General features: G+C 26.6%; 5 protein-coding genes across 6 annotated transcripts; all 5 read right to left on the bottom strand.

The window, feature by feature from the left end:
* Positions 1–2547: 2547 nt before the first annotated feature.
* On the bottom strand, positions 2548–3956 carry LOC118069862 (putative gustatory receptor 28a). The gene is made up of 5 exons (XM_035088205.1): positions 3776–3956; positions 3114–3397; positions 2879–2950; positions 2723–2815; positions 2548–2643 (listed from the first exon to the last, which is right to left on the bottom strand). The coding sequence occupies exons 1-5, from the start codon at positions 3954–3956 to the stop codon at positions 2548–2550; spliced, it is 726 nt and encodes a 241-aa protein (XP_034944096.1).
* Positions 3957–8071: 4115 nt separating this feature from the next.
* LOC118069818 (uncharacterized) lies at positions 8072–10530 on the bottom strand. 2 transcript variants are annotated; one of them, XM_035088149.1, is made up of 8 exons: positions 10110–10530; positions 9872–10030; positions 9664–9802; positions 9400–9574; positions 9153–9324; positions 8901–9089; positions 8722–8829; positions 8072–8587 (listed from the first exon to the last, which is right to left on the bottom strand). In XM_035088149.1, exons 1-8 carry the CDS (start codon positions 10492–10494, stop codon positions 8349–8351), a joined length of 1566 nt encoding a protein of 521 aa, XP_034944040.1. In that variant the 5' UTR covers positions 10495–10530; the 3' UTR covers positions 8072–8348. The 2 variants fall into 2 exon arrangements, with proteins under 2 accessions (XP_034944040.1, XP_034944041.1); XM_035088150.1 differs by having other exon boundaries at positions 8073–8587; positions 8907–9089.
* Positions 10531–10843: 313 nt separating this feature from the next.
* LOC118069861 (uncharacterized) lies at positions 10844–12980 on the bottom strand. Its single transcript, XM_035088204.1, has 8 exons — positions 12524–12980; positions 12258–12419; positions 12046–12184; positions 11802–11982; positions 11551–11722; positions 11320–11472; positions 11126–11224; positions 10844–11037 (listed from the first exon to the last, which is right to left on the bottom strand). Exons 1-8 carry the CDS (start codon positions 12921–12923, stop codon positions 10844–10846), a joined length of 1500 nt encoding a protein of 499 aa, XP_034944095.1. The 5' UTR covers positions 12924–12980.
* Positions 12981–13854: 874 nt separating this feature from the next.
* On the bottom strand, positions 13855–15928 carry LOC118069860 (uncharacterized). The gene is made up of 6 exons (XM_035088203.1): positions 15356–15928; positions 15158–15286; positions 14626–14758; positions 14348–14507; positions 14091–14268; positions 13855–14015 (listed from the first exon to the last, which is right to left on the bottom strand). The coding sequence occupies exons 1-6, from the start codon at positions 15723–15725 to the stop codon at positions 13855–13857; spliced, it is 1131 nt and encodes a 376-aa protein (XP_034944094.1). The 5' UTR covers positions 15726–15928.
* Positions 15929–16494: 566 nt separating this feature from the next.
* Positions 16495–17770, bottom strand: LOC118069859 (putative gustatory receptor 28a). The gene is made up of 4 exons (XM_035088202.1): positions 17498–17770; positions 17324–17395; positions 17155–17244; positions 16495–16611 (listed from the first exon to the last, which is right to left on the bottom strand). The coding sequence occupies exons 1-4, from the start codon at positions 17768–17770 to the stop codon at positions 16495–16497; spliced, it is 552 nt and encodes a 183-aa protein (XP_034944093.1).
* Between the last annotated feature and the right edge of the window lie 4560 nt (positions 17771–22330).

The raw sequence follows: 22330 nt of genomic DNA, 5'->3' as shown, positions 1-22330 counted from the left end.
ATTCTATCTGCCTTCTGTGTAGTAACTCCATGGAAAACTGTTCCAACTATTGTAAGAAAATAAATTAATTATTTACTATTTATGAATTGATCAACTTTTACAAAAATCTTTTACAAAAAACCCTTAATGCACAAAGATGAGTATTATTAGTTCAAAGTCTACATGTATCTGTGGCATGGTAGTATAGTTTCTCCAAGTTGATCAACTATGTTCTTAGCTATGATGATAATCACTTGAGCTATTTCAAGATCATCAAGTCGTAACACAGTTAGTGTAGGAATCTTAGCTAACAACACTTAAGTACCCTCGTAATGTTATTATACCAGGGCTTTTTTTTCTATTCTATCTTACCTCAAACATAACTTTTGACTTCTCAGGATACACAGACATTAGTTGATAAATAATATCACTGGTTCTTTTAATCTGGAAGAATTAATCATGAACGAATTAGTAAAGTTCAATGTTTAAATGAAAATTAAGATTAATTATATATAAATACTTACTTCATTAAATAGATCATTGATGGAACCTGTTACAATCACAAGATGAAATATAACATTTAGAGTTCTTAAAAACCAGTAAAATGAATCAACATCGAATTCTCGTTTCTCAAAAATTATAGTTATAACTAATTTATAAGTAGTATATATCAAATTACCACATGATGTACAAATGGCAAATAGAATTGACCAGGAATAAAATTCCAAAAACTCATAGGAAATTTCACCTAAGGTTGATTGCATCTTTCGGCAAAAAATAATTTTTTTACGAGCTGCATTAATATTTGTACAACATCGATTACTTTGTACATTTGAGTCATCTATCGGATCTAATTGACATTTTGCAAATAATAATAAATGACTATTAATGCTGTGATAAACTTTTTGGATGTATGTGAATGAAATAACATATTGAAGCATGACATTTGCAATAACAAAATGTAAAATATTCACAACTATCCGATCATAAACCATATATGCATTTAGAAAAATTGTCGTTGAACAATAGAGACTGTAATATAATGTAAATAAAATAGTAAGATATCTTTTTATTTCAAAATGATAAGTGTCACCTAGTGTTTTTTTCAACAAACGATTTGTATGTAACAATTTATTAATACTAGTTACTAATTTTTGTTGATTAAGAGCAAAAATAATTAGTATAATTGCAACTAATGATTGTGTAAGTATTACATAAACATTTGTTAATATAAATATCAATGGATTGTCTCCTTCCTCTTTAAACTTAATCACGGAGTCCATGGAGTACATGTCATACACTATGATCACCATCAATCCCAACGATAAGAGAATGTTATAGACACTTCCGGAAATGGATTGAGATATTTTGAGCGATATTCTTTTTCCATAATGTGGATTTGAATTAATAGACACTCTAAATGGAGCAGTTCCAAATACTTTGAATAAAATCGCAATTACATTTAAAAAAAATAAATCACACATTGACGTTAAACGTTTGAATTGCATTTTCGTACTTCAACTTGGTTCACTAGGGATGTAAATAGTGCTTTAATGGGGACTACGTTTGTTAGAATGACGAGGTGTTTTCATCGTTGTAGCAGGGATGTAGATATTAGAAATTGAATTTCATTTATTTTATGGGTTTATTTATTATTCATAATTTCAGGGGAAATTTAATCTAAATTTAATATTATTAAAGGATATTAAGGTGTTTTTGTGATTAAATTCAATGTTTTATAAAAATAATAAAGACAAACATTTAAAAACAAATAATTAAAAAAACTCTTTTAGTTTATTTATTAGAAAGACAATATTTTATAAATGTAATTTATGTATCCATGATTTATTTAATATTGCAACAGTTTTGTAAGCTAGGGGTTGAAAAAATTTGTTACACAGCTGAAAAAAATAATTTTTCATTTAATTTATGGAGTGTCTAAAATCAATATTGATATGCAAATTTCCATAATGTCAGAGTGAAAATTTATTACTGCTATAGATAGTCTATTATAGAGTGGAAACAAGCTATTGATAGTAAATTATGAGTGTTTTTAATGTAATAATTCAAGCAGAGTTAATATTTGAAAAGACTACGAGAGAGGGTAAAATATTGCATATTGATAAAAAGTTATTTCTTCACCTGCTTGCAAGATAATTTTTTCTTCGACATTTTATAAGCTCTGTTTTTTAAAAGTAATGATGTCTTCTTAAAACAATTTTTTTTTTATTAACATGAAATAAAATAAACACAATTTCAGGATGAAAGTTATAATGAAAAATGATAACTTAGAGACTAGGGATGACATTAATTCATGACAGTCTTTATAAAGATTTGTTGATGAAATATAGGATAATGAAATTACTTTTTCCTTCAACTATAACTGAATTTGATAGAGTAATTAAATTGAAACTGAATCAATCCTTTAATTGTTTATACTATGTAAAATTCACCGGACGGAAAGTCATCTTAGTAATTTTGAAATGGTTGAGTTGAAGTTTCTGAAACATGATCAAGTTTGCTGAGAATATCATCTTCACGAATTGCTCTCACTTATTTACTATGTTTCTAATTACCATTAAAGTTATCCTGTTTAGTTGGTTTCTGTTCATAAAATTGGCATTGAATGAGGAGAACTATATAAGTTAAAATGACTCTACCAACCTAAAAATATTGAATTGAAGGTTGAAAATAAGTTCATGTTAACTTGAGTGGAATTTTTATTGAAAGACAATATTCTTACTGATGTTAGTAGACTAGCATCTAGTGAAAACAGTCCACAAGCAGTAAATGGCATTACTTTTCTGTGCAATAATTCAATTGAAAATTGTTCCAACTGCAACCAAAAATTTATCTTTGAATATTTTTATCAATTTATCAAATTTATTCTTGATAATACCTCCAGTCTGATTGCAATTTGGCTAGGAAATGCTGCTACGAGTTTGTAAATAATTTTACTCGTTCTTTTCATCTGAAACAAAATTCCACATGGAATTAAAATATATCTGAATATTTAATTTTGAATTAGAAGTGTAAAATTCGTCTAAAAATGTTTGATGATATTTTTTTGCTTCTTTTTTAGTTCGATTGAGTGTACTTATTTTTATTTAAATTTCATAGAATAAAGTACTCACTTCAGTAATGAGATTGGTGACGCAGTTTGTCAACATGACCAATATATAAACGTCTTTAACGATCCTCAAAATGAATTCAAACACCTGTTTTTTTTGCTCTTTCTTTGGTAGAATAAACGGTTTCAAACCCATGAATACATTAAATACTGTACACGAACTTATAAAAGCAATACTTAATAGCAATGGCCAAGAGAAAAATTTCGAGAAATTATGTAAAACTTCTGTAACATTACGTTGCATTTTCCGTATAAATATTAGCTTTGGCAAAACACTATCATTATTGACTGTATTTATTAAAAAAATATTGTTTATAATTTTTTCTTCTTTCATTCTTGATAATGATAGTAGATAATCGTTCATGTTTCGATATATTCCTTGAATGAAACTACAAATAACTACATATTGGAGGACGATGTTTCCAATGACGAATCCAATCCAACGAAAGATGAATTGCAAATGGATTTGATGAGTAAACAGTAAAATACATACTATCATAGCATTGATAATAAAGTATAAAACAAATGTTACTATGATAAATTTTCTGTAGTTCATTGGACAGTGAAGTTTTAATGTTTTTGTTAATTCTTTGTCAAAGTTCAATAAATTATTCAAATGTTTTAATATATTTTCTTGCTTTATTGCATAATAAAGTATCACATAACAGAAAAAAGTAGATCCACTAACTGAGATAGCAATTGTATACATTGTTGACACTTTTTCTGAACCATTCCTCAAATCATTCTGTAAAACATTGATCATATATGCCATTGAAACCATCATAAGTGATGATAAACTCACGTTATAAAGAAAACCAGATTTAGAATATGATAGCTGTAATGACATTTGCTTTCTATTATTACGCTGATTTACTAATGTAGAAATTGTAAAAGGCGCCAGTCCAACGATTTTAAATATTTTTAACAGAGCACCAAATAAAAATGTTTCACATTTTGAAAATCGATGTTCAAAACTTATCATTTTCACTCAATTTTTCTCTAGACTTGATTTTCTTATAAACTTTTTAAGGAAGAATTGAACGATAACTGATATTAGTCTTTGAGCTTGAGTGTTTGATTTTTTTTTGGGTAGGAAAAATATCAGGAATTGGGATCTGTTTATTTATTGGGTTTATTCATTTTTAATGAAGGAATAGTTCAATGTAATTCTTAAGTTTAATTGAATGATAAAATGTAATTAAATATAAGTCTATCAAGTAAATGAAAAATGTTTTTATGCGTTAAAAAAAACGTAAAAGGTTTTCCGATGATTGCTTCAATAATAATAAAGTAGTTCGTTTAATATTAATACTTTTTTAATCATAAAAATATATCAATTATTTTTCCCTTAATTTTAATTTTTGATTAACATATAAATTTGTTTATTTTTAAAAAAATATAGTAGCATTTGAATAACTATACATCATTTAATTGTCCTAGTTTTTTCAACATACCATTATGTTTTTTTTCAATTTGATCATAATTTGTCATCCAGTCTAGAAACTTTTTGACTTTGTAAGAGGAAGGCTATGTAAGTAATCATCACTCGTAGCATCTGCATGAATAATGAATCCTTTGTTAAATAATTATATGAATAAATAAATAAATAATGAATTTTGATCTTGATGCAAATTTTTCTTTGAGTTAAATTTAAAATATTCTCTCCTTACACTTGTTAAAAGGCTCCTATCTAGTGAAAATAAACCATAAGCGGTGAATTTTATCCTTTTTCTGTGTAATATTTCAACACCAAATTGTTCTAACTGTAAATAAATATAATTAATAATGATTTATTCATTCATCAAATTATAATTACTGTTCTTTTACATTAATTAACATGTAGATTATTTAAGGCGCCTCGAGTGGAAAAATATAGGTATATGAAAGTATATGGACCTTTGTGCACTAGTTTTAGGCAAATAAGTAGATAAAATAATGAAATACCTACAGGAAAAGATCCGCGCAACAACAATCTATGGAATGAAACGAGTACGATTGGTTGAAGAATAAGCAAAATATCCGAAATTAAAAGTCTAAAGCGATTTGACAGATTGTTTTTCACATTTCTAACTCCTATTTGTTTACATATGGCCGACCATGTACCTATATTTTTCCACTCGAGGCGCCTTAATAAAATTGTACCTGGAGTTTGAGTTGAGTTGGCTCTGGAGAAACTGATATTAATTTATAAACAATATGGCTTGTTCGTTTAATCTGAAAAAATGAATGCATAATTAATTGAAAATTCTTTGTTTACAAACAAATTTATTATTCTATGAATCTCGAGTACGTGATTGTTTCATTCTGGACTAAAGTGTTCCCTAGAGTCTCGATAAATCGAAGGAAACGTTTCTCTCAACGTTTCTTTTTTCTCTATAACTTTGAGTATAAATTTTCTTGAACTCGAACTAATTACGGTTTCCCTAAATGGCATTTTCGGTACAATTTTACCTTTATAACTCTAACTATAACAGATATAGCAACTTGTGTATTCTAAAGCAATAAAACATAACTCATATACCAAAGTTCTCTAACTTGGAGTCTTTGATATTACAAAACTTTTTACTTAAACCCTTTTTTTTGCTTGATGAATAAAACTTTAACTTTTTAAAGTATATTGTAACTAAATTTTGTAATTAATTCTTACTGATTTATGTTCTTAAATAATTATCTATAGAATAAATACACCAATAGATGGACAGTTGAGTTCAAAATATAAACAAGATTTAAACAATCATTAAGAATATGAATTGAATTTTTTTGCAGAAATTTAATATTTTCCAACTCATCAGACCTTCCTTCAAATAATAAAGAATATCTTATTGCATTTTAATTTTCTATTGTTTATAATTTTAACAATTTGTTCATCTTCTAGACAGTATTAATCTATTGGTTTTGTTACCCTATTTATCAAAATGTTTTAAAAAAACTGAAGTTACATAATTAACTCGACATTAAAACATTTCGCCAGAGGCCATTGGATATTGATCCTTGCATGTCTAAAGATTGTAAAGTACCTCATTAACTGTAAATTAAATCTGTAAGCGATTCACCTATGTAGATAGTATTCAGCATTGTATATTTGTTCATATTATTTTGTATATAAATGTATTTTTGTATATCCCGGTTTTTGGGTGCGCCCAAAGGAGACCCAATTCGAGCCCAAAAATATTGTCCAGGCCTATAACGCGCCCAAAAATATTTTAAAAACTTAGAAAAAAAAAATTATCATAAAAACTTATTATTAAATTAACTTTCGTGCTACAAATTTACACTTTTAATAATTTATTATCATCATTGTCGAATATGATCTTGGAAATGGGCTTGAATTGGACGCGTTTTGGGCCTGGAAAATATTTTTAAGCCCGATTTGGGCGCATTATAGGCCTGGACGTTATTTTTGGGCTTAAATTGGGCTCCTTCATAATTTAGACCTGTGATGGGCTTGTTTTGGGCACTGAAAATTTCTCTAAGCCAAGATGGGGTTTCAGTCGGGCCTGTATTGGGCTTATTTTTCATTTTGGGCTTCTTTTGGGCCTATTTATTTTTACTCGGAATAGCCAAAATAAACCTTGTTTGGTTTAAGGCATTTAATAAAAAAAAAATTTATCAAAATACTTACTTCAAAGATGAGGCTAGTGATACAGTTCGTAAATTTAATTACTAAAAATACATAAAGGTTGTTGTTGAACATGTAATAAATAGCACGCAAATAAAAGAATTCATTCGTTGATAACTTCACGTATTGAATGAACATAAAAGTATTGAAAATCATAACAGTACAAATAAAACAGATGCTCAGTAATAAAGGTAATGAAAAAAGACATAAAAAATTGGTAATAATATCCCACATAATCCTTTGCATTTTTCGGATATAAAAAAGTCTTTTGATAAATATCATATGATTTGATGTATCAATTAAAAAAATTCTCCTTATTTTTGATTCCTTAGACACTTCTGATAATGATGATAAAGAATTATTTATACCACGATACATCTTTTGAATGAATGTTAAAATAAATATATATTGTATCATGAAAATGCCAATTGTTATTCCAACCATACGAACAATTAATTCCACATAGTGTTTGTAAGAAACAATTAGACATGCCGTAATAACGATATCAAGAACTACAAAAATACTAATTGTCATAAGAAGAGATGACTTAAAATTAAAGTGATAGGAATCTTGTAAATTTTTCATTAAAACACTATCGACATAGAGAAGAGTATTGATATTGTTGACAAATTTCTGCTGATTTGAATAATAAATTAAGTTAATAATTATCATGACTAAGATTCCAGCCATAAAAATAAATAATGCATATAAGAAAATCGTTATCGGTATACTTTTCGATATAGCAATTCTTTCCACAGTTATTGCATTCATAACAAATCCAAATAAAATTAATAAAAATACAGATAAAATAATATTGTAAACTGATCCAATAAATGAATAAGAAAATTGCACACATTTTTTCTCTGAATTAACATTTGAATGTTTTGGAATAGATATATTAAACGGAGCCATTCCAAATATTTTGAAAGAAATCATAACTGTATTGAGCAAAAACTTATCACAATTTGTGAATTTTCGTTTCACATTCATTTTATTTATTCCAAGTTTTATTTTTTTTCGATCTAGATTCTTCGAAATAACTAAACTAAATGATATTACCCTAGTTACTAGCTTATATTACAAAGAAACTCAATAAAGTTAATGTTACCCAGTTGATTAACTATTGTTATTGTTTATCTAATAAATTGATTGACTAAAGCTTGAATATTCTTTTCAAATACAATTTATGAAAAAGTGTTTATTTTTGGAAAGCTTGACCTCCTAAAGGAATAACATGGTAATAATAAATTGAATAAAATAGTTCAGTATACATGTAGCGATTTATTATTAATACTTTGAAATATATATGTTGAATATGTACATTGATCTAAAGTTGAATCGACTCATGGAACTTTACTGCGTCAATGATTTGGATATTTAATTAAGTATACTGTACATGCATATTATGGCGTAATACGCCAAATATTCTATTTTATAGGACATCATGTAAATAGATATTAACAAAATTATGCAAGAATAGAAATTTACCAACTGTATGGATGAAGGTTGATATTCACTGATACTATTTGCAAATAATCATCATTAATTATCTATGGATTAGTTTTTTTTATTGAATGGACATATTTCATTATTATAGATAATAAAGATTAAAATAACATATTAAAAAGGTATAGAAGCAAATAAATCATTCATCATCATATCTTCAGTAGGTGTAAATTCTTTAAAGTAGATTGCTTTTGGTGTTGTAACAATAACATTGAAGAAATTTTTCTTTTGCCGAAACAGATTAATGCTAATAATTGGGTCCTCACATATATTTATAACTTTTCTAGGCATTGCATAAAAATCTGTTTTTGTTAAAGTTTTAATATTGTCCAAAAAGTAAATTTCAAGATCACCTAAGAAAATGAATATTATTTTTTTTTTTAAAAGTTGAAATTGTTAAAATAGTCTAGTAAAAATGGGTAGATCTACTGCAAATATTCATGCAATCTCTACAAGAATGAATAAATTCAAATGAATATTAACTTACCAGTGTATAAACCTATAATCAAAATGTTGCAAAGAAATAAAATTGATGAGATTTTTAATCTTCCTGACCTTAAAATTCTGTATGTTGATTTAAAATTTGTCAGAGGATCTACAAAAAAAATTATTCTAGATGATTAACAAGATTTCTCTACACTATAATGAAAAAAGATAATGAATTACTAGTACTATCTCTAAAGCCTCCAACAGATGATGACGATGACGTTGAAGATTGAGAACGTCTATGATCACTATCTCGATTGAGATCTGATACTTCTGCAAGTCTCAAAGGAACAATTCTATCCTTCTGATCACTAGCTTCTTCTTGTAAATTCAATAAGGACCACCATAGATTGATCACCATTTCTGAATCTACAAAATTTTTTAACCTCATTTGAGATCTTGTTTAGATTTTGAATAATTGTTTTTTTTTACCATAAACGGCAAATAAAATTCCAGGCATTGGTATGTAATGTAAGGAATCATCATGTTTAATTATTATATCTCTATCGCAGTCCAGTTTTTTAAAACGTTCTTTTTCATTTCGTGGAATGATTAGAGTAATAGCTCGGACTTTATCTGCAGCAATTTGAATCAATACAGCCAGCTATGTGAATTTATGAAAGTTTTTTATAAAATGACACATTTTGTATAAAATGAACACTTGAATAGAACATATTACCCTGTCCACTTTGAAATCTAATTTAGCACACATTTCCAAAATCTTCATTTGTTGCATTTCATTTTTGTTCAAGATAGTTTTAATTTCAAAAATATAACCTACATTAAGTTTATTTTCTTTCCACATGCATTCATATATTGTTTTAGACGTAGCGACAAATAACCTGTTACTTGTACTGTAGAAAAAAAAAATTTTCTCTGAAGATATTAATCTATAAACTTTTTATTGAGTTATTGATAAGAATAAAAATATTACTAAACTAACCATGTAAAATTTTGTATATTCGTCTGACTTTTGAATGGATTTTCTATTTTTTGTTTTTTGATCACATCAAAATACTTTAAAGTTGATTTCATTGTCAACCTATGTATTAAATGTACCACCAAAATTAGCCGCTTAGAATCTACAATTTTGAATAATATTTGAAAATTATAATGCACAAATATGGTAAATAATTTTTATGAATACTCACATGTAAGCCAGAATTTTATCTTGATAATTTTTTTTAATTTTTTTTTTACTTCATAGAGAAGTGACAATACAAAGATGTTTCTAGGCGTTGGTTTGCTGACTATTCCACTTTCAGAAATGATTATTTTCATTTGTTCATGGCAAGTGGCAATATAAACATCTATATTTAATAGAAAAACAATCTCAGACTAATATTAATATCATTAAATTTTAAAAAATTATTATTGTTGTTGTTATACCATGCATGTCTATGGCACTGATTTCTTCACTGAAATGTTCCATGTCTTCCAAATCATATCTTGCTTGCAAACCCTTTGTTTTCATATTAAAATTCCACTCATTATGAAAAAGAAATATTTTTTTCCAAGATTTTGGCAGTAAAGGACGTGACCAATCTTTCATTGTATTTTGAAATATTATTTCTGTTATATTATACACCCATGGATTTATCTCACTTGTACTACACAACTGTTTCCACAAATTTTTTTCTTCAAATATTTTTTCAATTAAATCACCCCATAAACGAGACACTTGACGTAATCGCAATACTTTTATTAAACTTGAAATCTTTGGGAAAATCATATTTAATATTAATTCAGGTGTCTCCATTTTTATGGTACTCATTGATGTATCATTAGTGAATGAATAATTCAATGTTATAACATTTATATTGTAAAAATGACAAATGTTGCGACGTCAAATTTTGTTATGTCAAAATGAAAAATGTCCCAGTGAATAATTTCTAATTATATTTAATAAACAATTTATATTTTGTCACATTCGTAGATTATTTAATAATAATTTGAAATGTCTAAGAAGGATTAACAGATAAAAAGAATACAGAAAAACATAATATATTATGTAAAAAGCCATTTTTGTAATTAAACTAATGAGAAAATATTATTTTTTCTATAATCATTTCATAATTTCATTATTATAAATATAAATAAAAAAAGAAATCTTGTTAAGATTTTTAATCATTACGAAGATGACTAATATGAATCAACTTGGGTGTAGTAGCAATTATTAAAAGAGTTCCATATTGCCCAATGACGTTGATGTTAATGATTGGATATTTACTGACTTGTAGTTTCCTTGTAGGTAATATAAAAAAATCTTTTCGTATAAATGACTTAATACTGTCTGCAATATACATATGAATAGCACCTAGAAGTGAAACAACATTAATGAATTCATCATTTGACTAATGATTTTAAACAGCATACACGAATGTATGAAGAATTTGTCAATTTACCTGATTCTGTACCTAAGAATAATACATTACAAAAAAAAAACATAGACGTTATTTTCATTGGATCTAATCCTAACATTCGTAATGGTGATCTTAATAGATCTAAAATCAAACTCATTAAAATTAAATCCAAGATTATATTTAATATAATTTGAATGAAAAGTAATCAGTTTTATTAATTATCTCACTAAAATTACCTGCATCAGATTTTATTGAAGATCGAAACTCATTTTCTCGACTTACATCAAACACTGAGGGAGCTTCTAATTGAACAATCCTTTCGCTCTCATCTTCCATCGATTTATGAGTTTCTGTTAGATTGTACCATAAGTTAATAATCATTTCTGATGCTAAATAAAGTATTTTAACATGTTAGTCCTTCAATATTCACTAATTTTGTTTCTATTTGAATAGTTTGAAATATTTACCACTAGTGATAAATACTATTCCAGGCATTGGCATATAAAACAAAGATTCAGTAACGCGAATTCTTATATCTCTATCACAACCAATTCGTTTGAATATGCCATCATTATCATTTGAAATTTTTAAGTTAATTACCCTGACATTCTCTGCAGCGGTTTTTATTAATAAAGACACCTGTACAAATATGGAATTAGTGATAGTAATTTTGGTTACTTTCTTTTTTTTTTAGTATTAATCAAATATGGAAAATTACCATAACTTCTTTGAAAGTAGATTTAGCTGACATTTCTAAAACATTGAGTTGTTCTATTTCCGTTCTATTAAATATATCTCGAAATTCGAAAATGTGGTTACCCAAAACAAGCCTATTAGATTCTGTATATTTGCATTCATATACTAATTCAGATGTGGCAATGAATAATCTGTGGCTAGCACTATAAATGATGAGGTCATCTAATTAAAGATTAATTCATCTAAAACAAACATTTTATACTAACCATGTGAAATTATGAATATTTCTTTGGTTTTTAAATGGATTGTATAATTTTTTTCTTGTATTGAGGTCTATATATATCATTCTTCTACTTTTTGAAGGTTTCTTGAATGTGTGGACAATGAGAATCCATTTTTTAGTAGCTATAATTTTTTAAAATATATTGCACTTCAGATTTTCAAAACTAATTTCAATAACTGGCCTGATGAAACTCACCAGTGAACCATAATTTTATTCTTGTGATTTTTCTTCTCTGAAGTCGTATATTGCTTGGTAAATGAGATAACTTAATTGGTATTATTGATGATTCTTGACTAACATTCTTGACTTCGAAGATAATTATTTTTGTTTTTTTGATATTGATAGCTATCTTATCAGCTATATTAATACAAAAAATCTTGATGTAAAATGTTATTATAAAATATAAAGAGTATATTCATTAGAATCTCTCAGAAATTAATTAATACAAATGATGTGCTTACCATGTATATCTACAGACTGAACATTTCCTTCAAAGGGTGCATATTCTTCAAAATTCATCAATTCAAAATGTATATTTGTAGACATGATTTTTAAACTCCAATAATTGTAAAATAAATAAATTCTTTTCCAAGCAATTGATAATAATTCACTGGACCAGTTTCTTATTGTATCTTGAAATATTACTTCAATTATGTTATACACCCATGGATAAATATAATCATTGGTACATAATACTTTCCATAGGTTCTCTTCTTCGAATACTTCTTCAATCAGATCACCCCATCTTTTAGATACTTGCCGTAATCGTAATTTTCTCACCAGATTGGGAATTTTTGACAGAATTGGCTTAATTAAGCTTTCAATAGCTAAATCTGTTGTTTTACTTTCATCTATATCCATAATTAAAAATGTTATTTTTGTTGGCTGTATTAATTGCTAACAAATAATCAAATACTATGATTATTTATTGAGTTCAAGCAAGACAATGTTTTTTAAGCTAAAATAAAAAATATCACAATGATTTTTATTCAAATGTTATATTTTAAAAAGAACAAATTTTACTTTGTTGTTTAACATTTTATTTATTAATTCCATTACGTACATATGAATAAAAGAAATTCTTTCTTTACATAAACTCGTCAATAGTAGCAAAGTAAGATAAAATATTGTGAAGAAAAGTTTGTTGAAAGTTTTTACTTCAACTATTGACATTCGATTTTCTAACGATTCTGTCAATCGAAAATGTTCAGTGTGATTTTTGCTCAAGTCTCTAGAGACGTCGCCAGTTCATTTCTATATGTAACTCGTTCGATTTTCAGGATGTCCTCACTGACATGACAACATGTAAATCTAAAATTTTACTTGAGATCAAGTGATGATATGACACGGGATAGACAAACTTATTATCACTCTTCTTTTTTTTAATCTAAATTTTTTTACAATATGAAAAATGTTCTCATATAAAATTTAACAATATTCACATTAATAGTTATAATCAGTTTTATTCTGTTTGTAAATTTTCATTAATTTTTCAACAACAATCAAATCATTCGGTGTGTTACTACATCGTGAATGAATTGAATGAAATATAACTTCATTTTAGTTGCAGCAAATATATATAAAACTCCATTAATTTGAATGATATTCAAATGAACAATTGAATCATGGCATACATCAATTGTTCTAGAAGGTAAATTTATAAAATCTAAAGTTATCAAGTTTTTAACACTCTTTAAAAAAAACAGCGTTATTTTTCCTGGAATAAAAATTCATTTTAATTAAAAACAATCAAACAACTTGTGACATTAATCATAAAAAACAATTATAAAACCTAATTACCAGTTTTCAAGCCCAAAAATAAAATATTACAATGCAAAAATATTGAGGAAATGTTTAATTTAGATATAAAAGATGAACCTCTACTTAAATCTAAAACAGAACTTGAAACTATTTCTAAGGATTCGTACGATAAATTAACACTCATTAGTACATCTGAAAAGAATTTTTTTCATCATTATAATGCAAAATTAATTTCATATTTTAGATAAAGTAATTTTTTAAAATTACTATTTCTAAACGTTGCAATGCCAGGAAGTGGTGTATAACAGGTAATATTTTCAATGGGACCCAATAAATCAATACTCTGACTATGGTCTATCATTGAAAATCGCCTTCTATTAGCACTTGGAAGTTTCAAAATGATCACTCTAGCAATATTCTCATCATTATTAACCGTAACAGACAGCTGAATCAATAAAACCATTTTTTTATATATAAATTAATTGGTAAATAATAAATTTAAATACATCATCTTATACAATTACCTTTCTCGGATCAGCACACATTTCAAGAATCTTCAATTTTTTAGATACTGTTTCTAATAAATCAATGAATTCAATCGATTGACCCATAGTTAGTTGACCTTTATTCCATTCTAATTCGTAAATTATCTGAGAGGTGGCTATGAAGAGTCTATGATCATTGCTGGCTCAATTGACATTACATTAAAATTAAAATTACAATTGTTGGTATACATGAAATAAAAATAATCAGATATTAATATTAATTTGATATCATTAATAGTAGAATAAAATCAACTAACCATGTATAATTTTCTACATATTCATCTTTAAATGGATTTGGAATTCGTGTGTAATTTTTTACATCCCAATATTTCAAGTGTGTATATCCCATTAATTTATACAACTGAATTACAGCAATCAAGTTTTTTGTTTCTGTAATTGAAGGAAAAAAAGAATATTATTATTAATTAAGAAGTGATAGTATACAACAATAAAGTAGGAAGACAATGAAATTTATCGAGAAATTCTGCTTTTATAAAGACTTCATTATCGATAGATTAAACATTGCTGCAAAGTCTTGATATTAACATCCATTCAGAAGCAAAACGTTACATTATTGTAATCTTCTTTAGTCTCATTTTCATAATTTACACACATACTAGCATGGATTACAAACACTTCTCTCAATTAGACTATTAAATTATCAAACAGAAAATGTCTACGTTGCAGTATTGAAACTGTTTTGATTTTAATAACATGTTTAATAATATTATATGATGTCAATGAATTGATTATACTAGAATTGGAATTTAAATTTGAATAATTATTTACCAGTGTACCATAGTTTTATTTTTATAATTGATTGGAGTGGATATTTCCCTTCAAAATGCGGTTGAAATCCTGCATTATTTTTGTAGATAAGTACCTTTCCATTACTCGTACCAACAGCTACATAATTTGCTGATATTTAAAAGACACAATTTGAATTAAAAATAGAATTTTATATATTTATTTAAGAATCATTTATACCCCAGACATCTATGCATTCAATCTTGTCTCTAGACATGAATCCTATGACGTGAAGTTTAAAATGTAAATATGAAAAGCTCTTGATCATTCGCCACTTTTTGTAAGAAAAGAATATTTTTTTCCAAGCTTTTTGATACAGTGGAACATTCCAATTTTTTTTTGCTTGTGGAAATCTTTTCTCTACAATCTTGAATATCCATGGCTTTATTTCATCATCATCACGACACAGCTTTTGCCATATCTCCAAGTTTTTAAATCTACATTCAATGCTATCACCCCAAATTTTTGAAACTACACGAAGCCTTAATTCTTGTAATGGATTAATTTTTTCAAATATTTTTTGCAATACATGATCAGGGATACTTTCCATTCTCAAAATACACTCTATGTGTTCTTATTAATAGTTGAAAGATATTAGAGTGCTGAATTTTGAATTAAAAAATCCTTTTTCAACTATTGTTGAATGCATTATTCATTCACACATATTGGAATACTCAACAATGATTATTTAAGTCATTATTATAATTTTGTTAAGTTAAGACAAATTGAATTATGTCACAGTCAAAAATGTCTTGAGCAACAAAGTAATATTGATTGATTGAAAAATTGTTTATTTAGTCGAGATGAATTTTGTTTTCATCCATTGAATGACATTTTCGAAATTAGCAAAGTGCGTACTACTTCTGTTCAATTATCTTTCTACAAAATTGAGGAACAACAGAGGCAATTATTCTCGTAATTACATAATAACGGAAATGAACATATACTCAATCTCCTGTTCTCCTCTAAGCTTAATTGGTTTTGCAAAGTCTAATCAAAATTTGGCATTTCTAGCTTAACAGACTCGAGAAAACTCGTATAATACTCTAATTGCTTCATCAATCGATTGGAGTATTTTCCATTTTACTTTTACTCTTTTTTTATTATTTTTCTTTTTTAATACATTTTTTTCTTCTGTTTCTTTCAATTTTTTGAGTTAACAAAAAATCATAAATATACATGAGATATGTGATCTCTCACATGTTATTAATCAATGTTTTTTTCCAAAAATATACTCTGATTTAGATCTAAATTTTTTTTCTTCTTAACAAACTTATTTTAGAGAATAAAATTAAATCATTTTTACAGTATGATATAAACTAAGTACACATCATATTGTGAGTCGATGTTGGTGGAGTTGTTGGCGTTGGTACTGTTAAAATGGAGTCTTTGAACTGCACCAAGATAATCATGTATGTAATCATGGTACTAGTCATCTACAAAGAACATTTAATTAGATGAAAACGGTAAACCTTATAACGATTGTTCAGATTGCAAAAGAATTAAAAAGATTACAACATAATAATGAATAAATAAAATGATATTTTATTAATAACAATTTCATGATTATTTAATGTATTAGTAAAAAGCTGAACCATGTTGTATGTTAAAAAATTATCTCATTTGTTATTCTATGAGTTAAAAAATCAAAAACTGAATTTATAAGCTATCGTTTATCTTACTCCCAAGAATATAAAAGACTTATTTCTAAAAAGAAATTGATTTAAACTTTTCAACTGCAAATAAGTTCATTTCATATAAATCTCACGTATTTTTTCTCTAGAGTATAATAAATATACGCTCCGAAATAATGTTTAGGAATGAATTAACAAATTATTTATACATTTCCTCTAGAGTTACAAAAATTTACGGAAGAGCATAAAAAAACGATAAAAAATTGGAATAAATAATCGTAGTTAGATAAAAAAATTGGTGATGAAATTATTTTCAAGCAAAAATTTTTAATTCAACATCCTCACCGATGTTACTAGACCTCCATCCAATGAAAATAACCCACAAGCTGTGAATCGTAATTTTCTATGAAGTAATTCAATAGAAAATTGTTCCAACTAATAAGAGAAAAATTCAATTAACAATTCACACTAGAAAAAATGATTTTAATTACATTAATTAGAATAAAAATATTACCTCATAATGAATTTTTATTTGTGTCGAATACTTATTCATAATTCTATTTACAACATCTCCAGTTCTTTTAATCTGCAATAATAACATGAAATTATTTTAATTGGCAACAAATAAATCATCTAGAATCAGCATATAATGGCTTATCAAATAATTAAATGCAAATCAAACAAATACCTCGGTGCTAATTCTGGTAACGAAGCCAGTTAGAGGTATAATTGGAAAAATAAATACAATCACCCATAGAAAAGCTAGAATATATCTCGTTACAGATGCTGCTTTTACAGACATTATTACCATTATCAGGTAATATAAGCTCAAAATTAGTCTCGTACAACAACCGGTGATGGCAAATAAAATAGGCCAAGAGTAAAATTCAGTTATACTGTATGTAATTTCATATAAAGTTCGGTGAGCTTGGCGTAGGAAAATGAGCCTCGACATTATCATGTCTTTAGGTAATGATCTGTTTGGTGAAATTTCCAACTGCACATAAGATATAGAGTTCAGAGTATCATACGTTGTTGTTGATAGCAAAGATTTGTTAAGATATTGAAATCTTTTATGAATAAAAATTAACAAAAATGTATATTGCATTATTATACATGATATCAATGATTTAGGAATTATTCTTATAAATGGATATATTTTTCCATAACGATCTGCTAATATTTCTGATACCCACAAGAAAAAAATGATGATCAATTGAATTAGAGAAATCACTATTCGACAAGATCTTCCATTTTGTAAATCACAATTATGGCTAGAATTTGATCTTAATTTAGTCTCGAAACGTAGCAGACGATTGATGATATTTATGATGGTTTGTCGTTGAAATATATAAAAAAGAATCACTGTCGCACACCCAATATTCTCACATATTAATAAAAAAGCTTTTATTGTACTTTCGATGAATGAAAATTCTTCATATGTTTCACTGGTTAAAGAAAATGGAATTATGAGAATAAAATAGCACGAAAGAATTATGTTGTAAATTATTCCTCTAGTCGAGCTAATAAATTTCACATTAGTGTCCACTTTTTTGGTCCAACTGGTCGCTAGAACTTTGAATGTGAATGGAAAAAGTCCGAATACTTTGAAAAATAACATTGCAAAATGTAACATTAAGATATTAAAATTAATGCGTTTTTTACACAGATACATTTTTTAAAATAATTTGTGATCATTTGTTTGATAATTATTTGATGTCAAATACACTTTTTTGGAGTTAACAGGAATAAATTTGATAATTAGAAAGTGAATAATGATATGTAGACAGTGAATAGTCAGAGACAGACTATTGAATGCTCACTCTATTACCCGCCTTCTTATTTGTCTATTTGTTCTTTACATATTAATTATTCAATTTTAGGTAGTAAGAGGGGTGGTAGAGGAAGTAGGGGCTAAGGTAAATACAGGTATAGACAAAAATAGAAAAATAGTGCATTAGTATATTGACAGAAGAATTTATTTATATCAAGAAAGATTTATCAATAGTTAATAAACAATTTATTTAAATATAAAATAAAAGAAGCATTTCTTTTTTTGTATATAAAAAAATGAGTAGTTTTCACTGTATGGATCTGTATGGAGAAGTTAATCCAGTGGCTTGTAGATTTTGCTTCTTCTGGTCTAAAACTGTTGATACCAGTTCGTTACGTTAATTACTACTCCTTATCTATTGAACATAGCAATAAATTGAGATATTCGTTTTGCAATTATCACAAAATACTTAGATTATGCTACTAAATGAAAAAAAGTACACTACCCAGTGATAGTTAGTTTACTATTTAACATTAGTTGATGACGTCAGATAAGACTAGCCAGTGCACTAGTTTTACATTTACAAATCAACAAAAAAACTCCGAATGTTTTCTCTAATACTCACAAAATACTTCTATCATTGTAGACATACCAACAGACTAGATTTAAGAGAACTAATTGACATAAAAAATGACTAAATCAGTAGATCTAAATTATCTCTCTACAATGACTTGATATTGTGTTATCAGCGCATTAATCTAAATGTGTAGTTTAATATGTTTTGTTGATTATGCTGTCCTTTGCATATCTATCGAAGTTTAGATAATCTATATAGGCAATTATTGGAAAAATATATAGGAAGCATCACATTTAATTTGATGTATAAATTTAGAGTTGACCCGGAAATACAGTCAATATGTTGAATGATAATTAATGTGCTAAGATAAAATTACCATTTATCAATCACTATTTGGTGTAATAGCCTTTTTATTCTATTATCTTAATACTTGTCGATCATTAGCATTTTTATATTTATCAAATTAATGTGCATGTCATTTTTTTCTCTGTTTTTTTGCTGATACTGAATTGAAATGTACTTCGGTAATACCATGACAATCATCTCTTTTTTCTGGAAGAAGATTCATTAATAACAATTATTGTAAAAAAATTCACATCCGTCTAGTTAAGTAATAAGTGAAGCATAAAAGTGAAATTATCAATTTAAAATGTGCATTTTAGATATACTAGTTGATAGCAAATATAAGTCGTCTGACTATTGGTTTGTTCTTCTACTTAAAAGTATTGTTGATAATTAAAAATATTTATATAATAATCTAAATAAAAATATAATTAATTACATAATTAAAAAAGTTAAATTAGTTGTTGTCAAACTTTAGTCAAAAATAGAATAATTTTAAATGAGTATTCTACTTTTAGAATGAGGACAAATTGAAAAATGTGATGACTTTAATAATATATAAATTAAAATAAAAAGAATAATATTTTTAATGGAATGCTTTTTTGTATTTAAACCAATTTATAAGCTTGTAAATACAATTCAATGAAATAATAAAATTATTTTGTAAATCTTTTTGTTGAGCTCATGAAGGATTTCATTTGCTTTATATTCGTGGAAAATAAGTGCATCTCATGAATGAAAGTAGAAAACAATGCCAATAACATTACAAGAATTTCACACACGTATATCTTATTCTACTCTAGGTGTCTTTATTTTATTCATATCATTCTCAGTAAAATCATTATCATACCAACTTCATCAAAAACAAGTCGAGAATTTAATTTAAAATTATAAAAAAGAGGAAAAAATGGCAAAAAAAGACATGAATGAATGAATGAATGAATGAATGAATGAAAGAATAACATAACAAAGCAAGCTTGACAATAATAATAATAATTTTAATGAACTCGCAGAGCATCTTGGGAAGTGGAGATTATTTTGCTGAGTAAAATGGCAAACAAATATTTAGGGAGAAATGAATCTGTGAAATGAAACAATATGATAGGTTGGGGATGAGAGTTGGAAATAGAGCGAAAGTGAGGAAGTGAGAGCGTCAGAGGAAAGGGTAAATAGGAAAGGGAAAAAGAGGGCAGGCATGCTGTATCGATTTTCGCTTCTTCAACTATGACGTCATAAATGTAGCCTCCACCTTTCACATGAGAAGATGATGCGTTCCCCCTCCGATCACTAGAATTAAACTGGCCACTCACCCTCTCAATTCCCATGTTATATAATATCTTGAGCATTCATTCGGAAGCCCTACTGATATTAGGTATACTTATACTATTTACAGTATCATCACCGACCTTGCGTATTATCTCATCAAAAATAACACTTGAAAATTATCTTAAATCACGTCTTATTCATTCATGTATGTCAATATTATCTATTTTTAACTTTTCATTTGTGCCCAAACGAAAATTACTTTTTGCAATTTTTTATGTCCCTTAGGTAAACATATTGTTTAAACAATTTATTTTTAGTTCAATGTTCAAGTGTTTTTTTTAATTTAAAGAGGTGATGAACCTATTGTAATTTTTATAAATCTTTTCGAATAGTTAGCAGTACTTTTTTAACTCCAGGAAAATAACTATACTTCAACCTACTCAACAGTAATCAAGAGTAATATTCACTCCAATATATAAAATTAGTACAATGAATAGAAAATTATTTGAAACATTGTTATTATATGAGGATAATAATAAGATGGGCATGGTAGCTAATGAAAAGAGGTCATAATTCAATATTCAAAAGGTCTTGTATAATAATGTCTGATTATCATAATAATTTTACATAATGTAATTACAGAAGTTTTCAATAAATAAATTAGATCTTCGGAAGAAAGCTCAAGTTTTTGTACTTATAATTAAAAGTAAATTCAAAATTCTAAAACAATATTAACAATTTAAATTGAACTGAAGTTAATAAAAATCATTTTAGGATACTTTTTTTGGTGTTTATACAGATGGAATTGTTATATTATAAACAATAAGTCATTGTATATCTTTTTTTTTATATACATAGTTACAGACAAAACAAAATATTTAACAAGAGCAACTATAACGATAAACTGATGGGGAAAAAGAGTAGAAAGGTACTTGAAGACGCTTGGCAGAGCAACATTAAATTTGAAACCACTAGAGTGTTTTTTCTATAACATGAGAATAAAATCTACGTCGGTTGTTCTTCTAAGGTTAATGCCCTAGACACAAATAACTTCCAAGAACAATTTACCAAACAAATGTATAAAGAAAAAAAGTTAATCACTTCAATAATAACAATTAATCTAAATATTTTATTGACATCATCCAATATGATGACATTAATAAAATGTAATATTTTTTATAAATATTTTTTTATTTTATTAACAGTTGGTCTTTTGATTAATTTAATGTTTGTTTCATAGAATAATATATGAAATTACTTATAAAAATATTTGTAACCTTTGTTTTTGTTATTATTTAATTTATTTGAACAAAAGTAATTCAATTGGATTAAAATGTTTTTATCATCTTTTTATCTTTCAACTGTGAAATATAAAAAAAAAATGCTATTTTTACAGCAATACTTCAAATTTTTTTTACATCTTCTGAAAATAGTTTCTGCTCAGTGAGAGAAAGAAGGAGAGATAGATTATTTGTACCAATCGACAACAATTGGGATAATGATACAACAGCTCTTGAGTGACACAAGTATCTCCTCAGAGTCTTTTTGCCAGTACTATCTGC

The sequence above is a fragment of the Chelonus insularis genome, unplaced genomic scaffold (genome assembly GCF_013357705.1).
Source record: "Chelonus insularis isolate UGA/USDA-ARS -01 unplaced genomic scaffold, ASM1335770v1 contig_44_pilon, whole genome shotgun sequence".
Classification (NCBI taxonomy): Eukaryota; Metazoa; Arthropoda; class Insecta; order Hymenoptera; family Braconidae; genus Chelonus; species Chelonus insularis.
The sequence above is the reverse complement of the archived record's forward strand: the minus strand, read 5'-3'. Positions and strand labels throughout refer to the sequence as shown.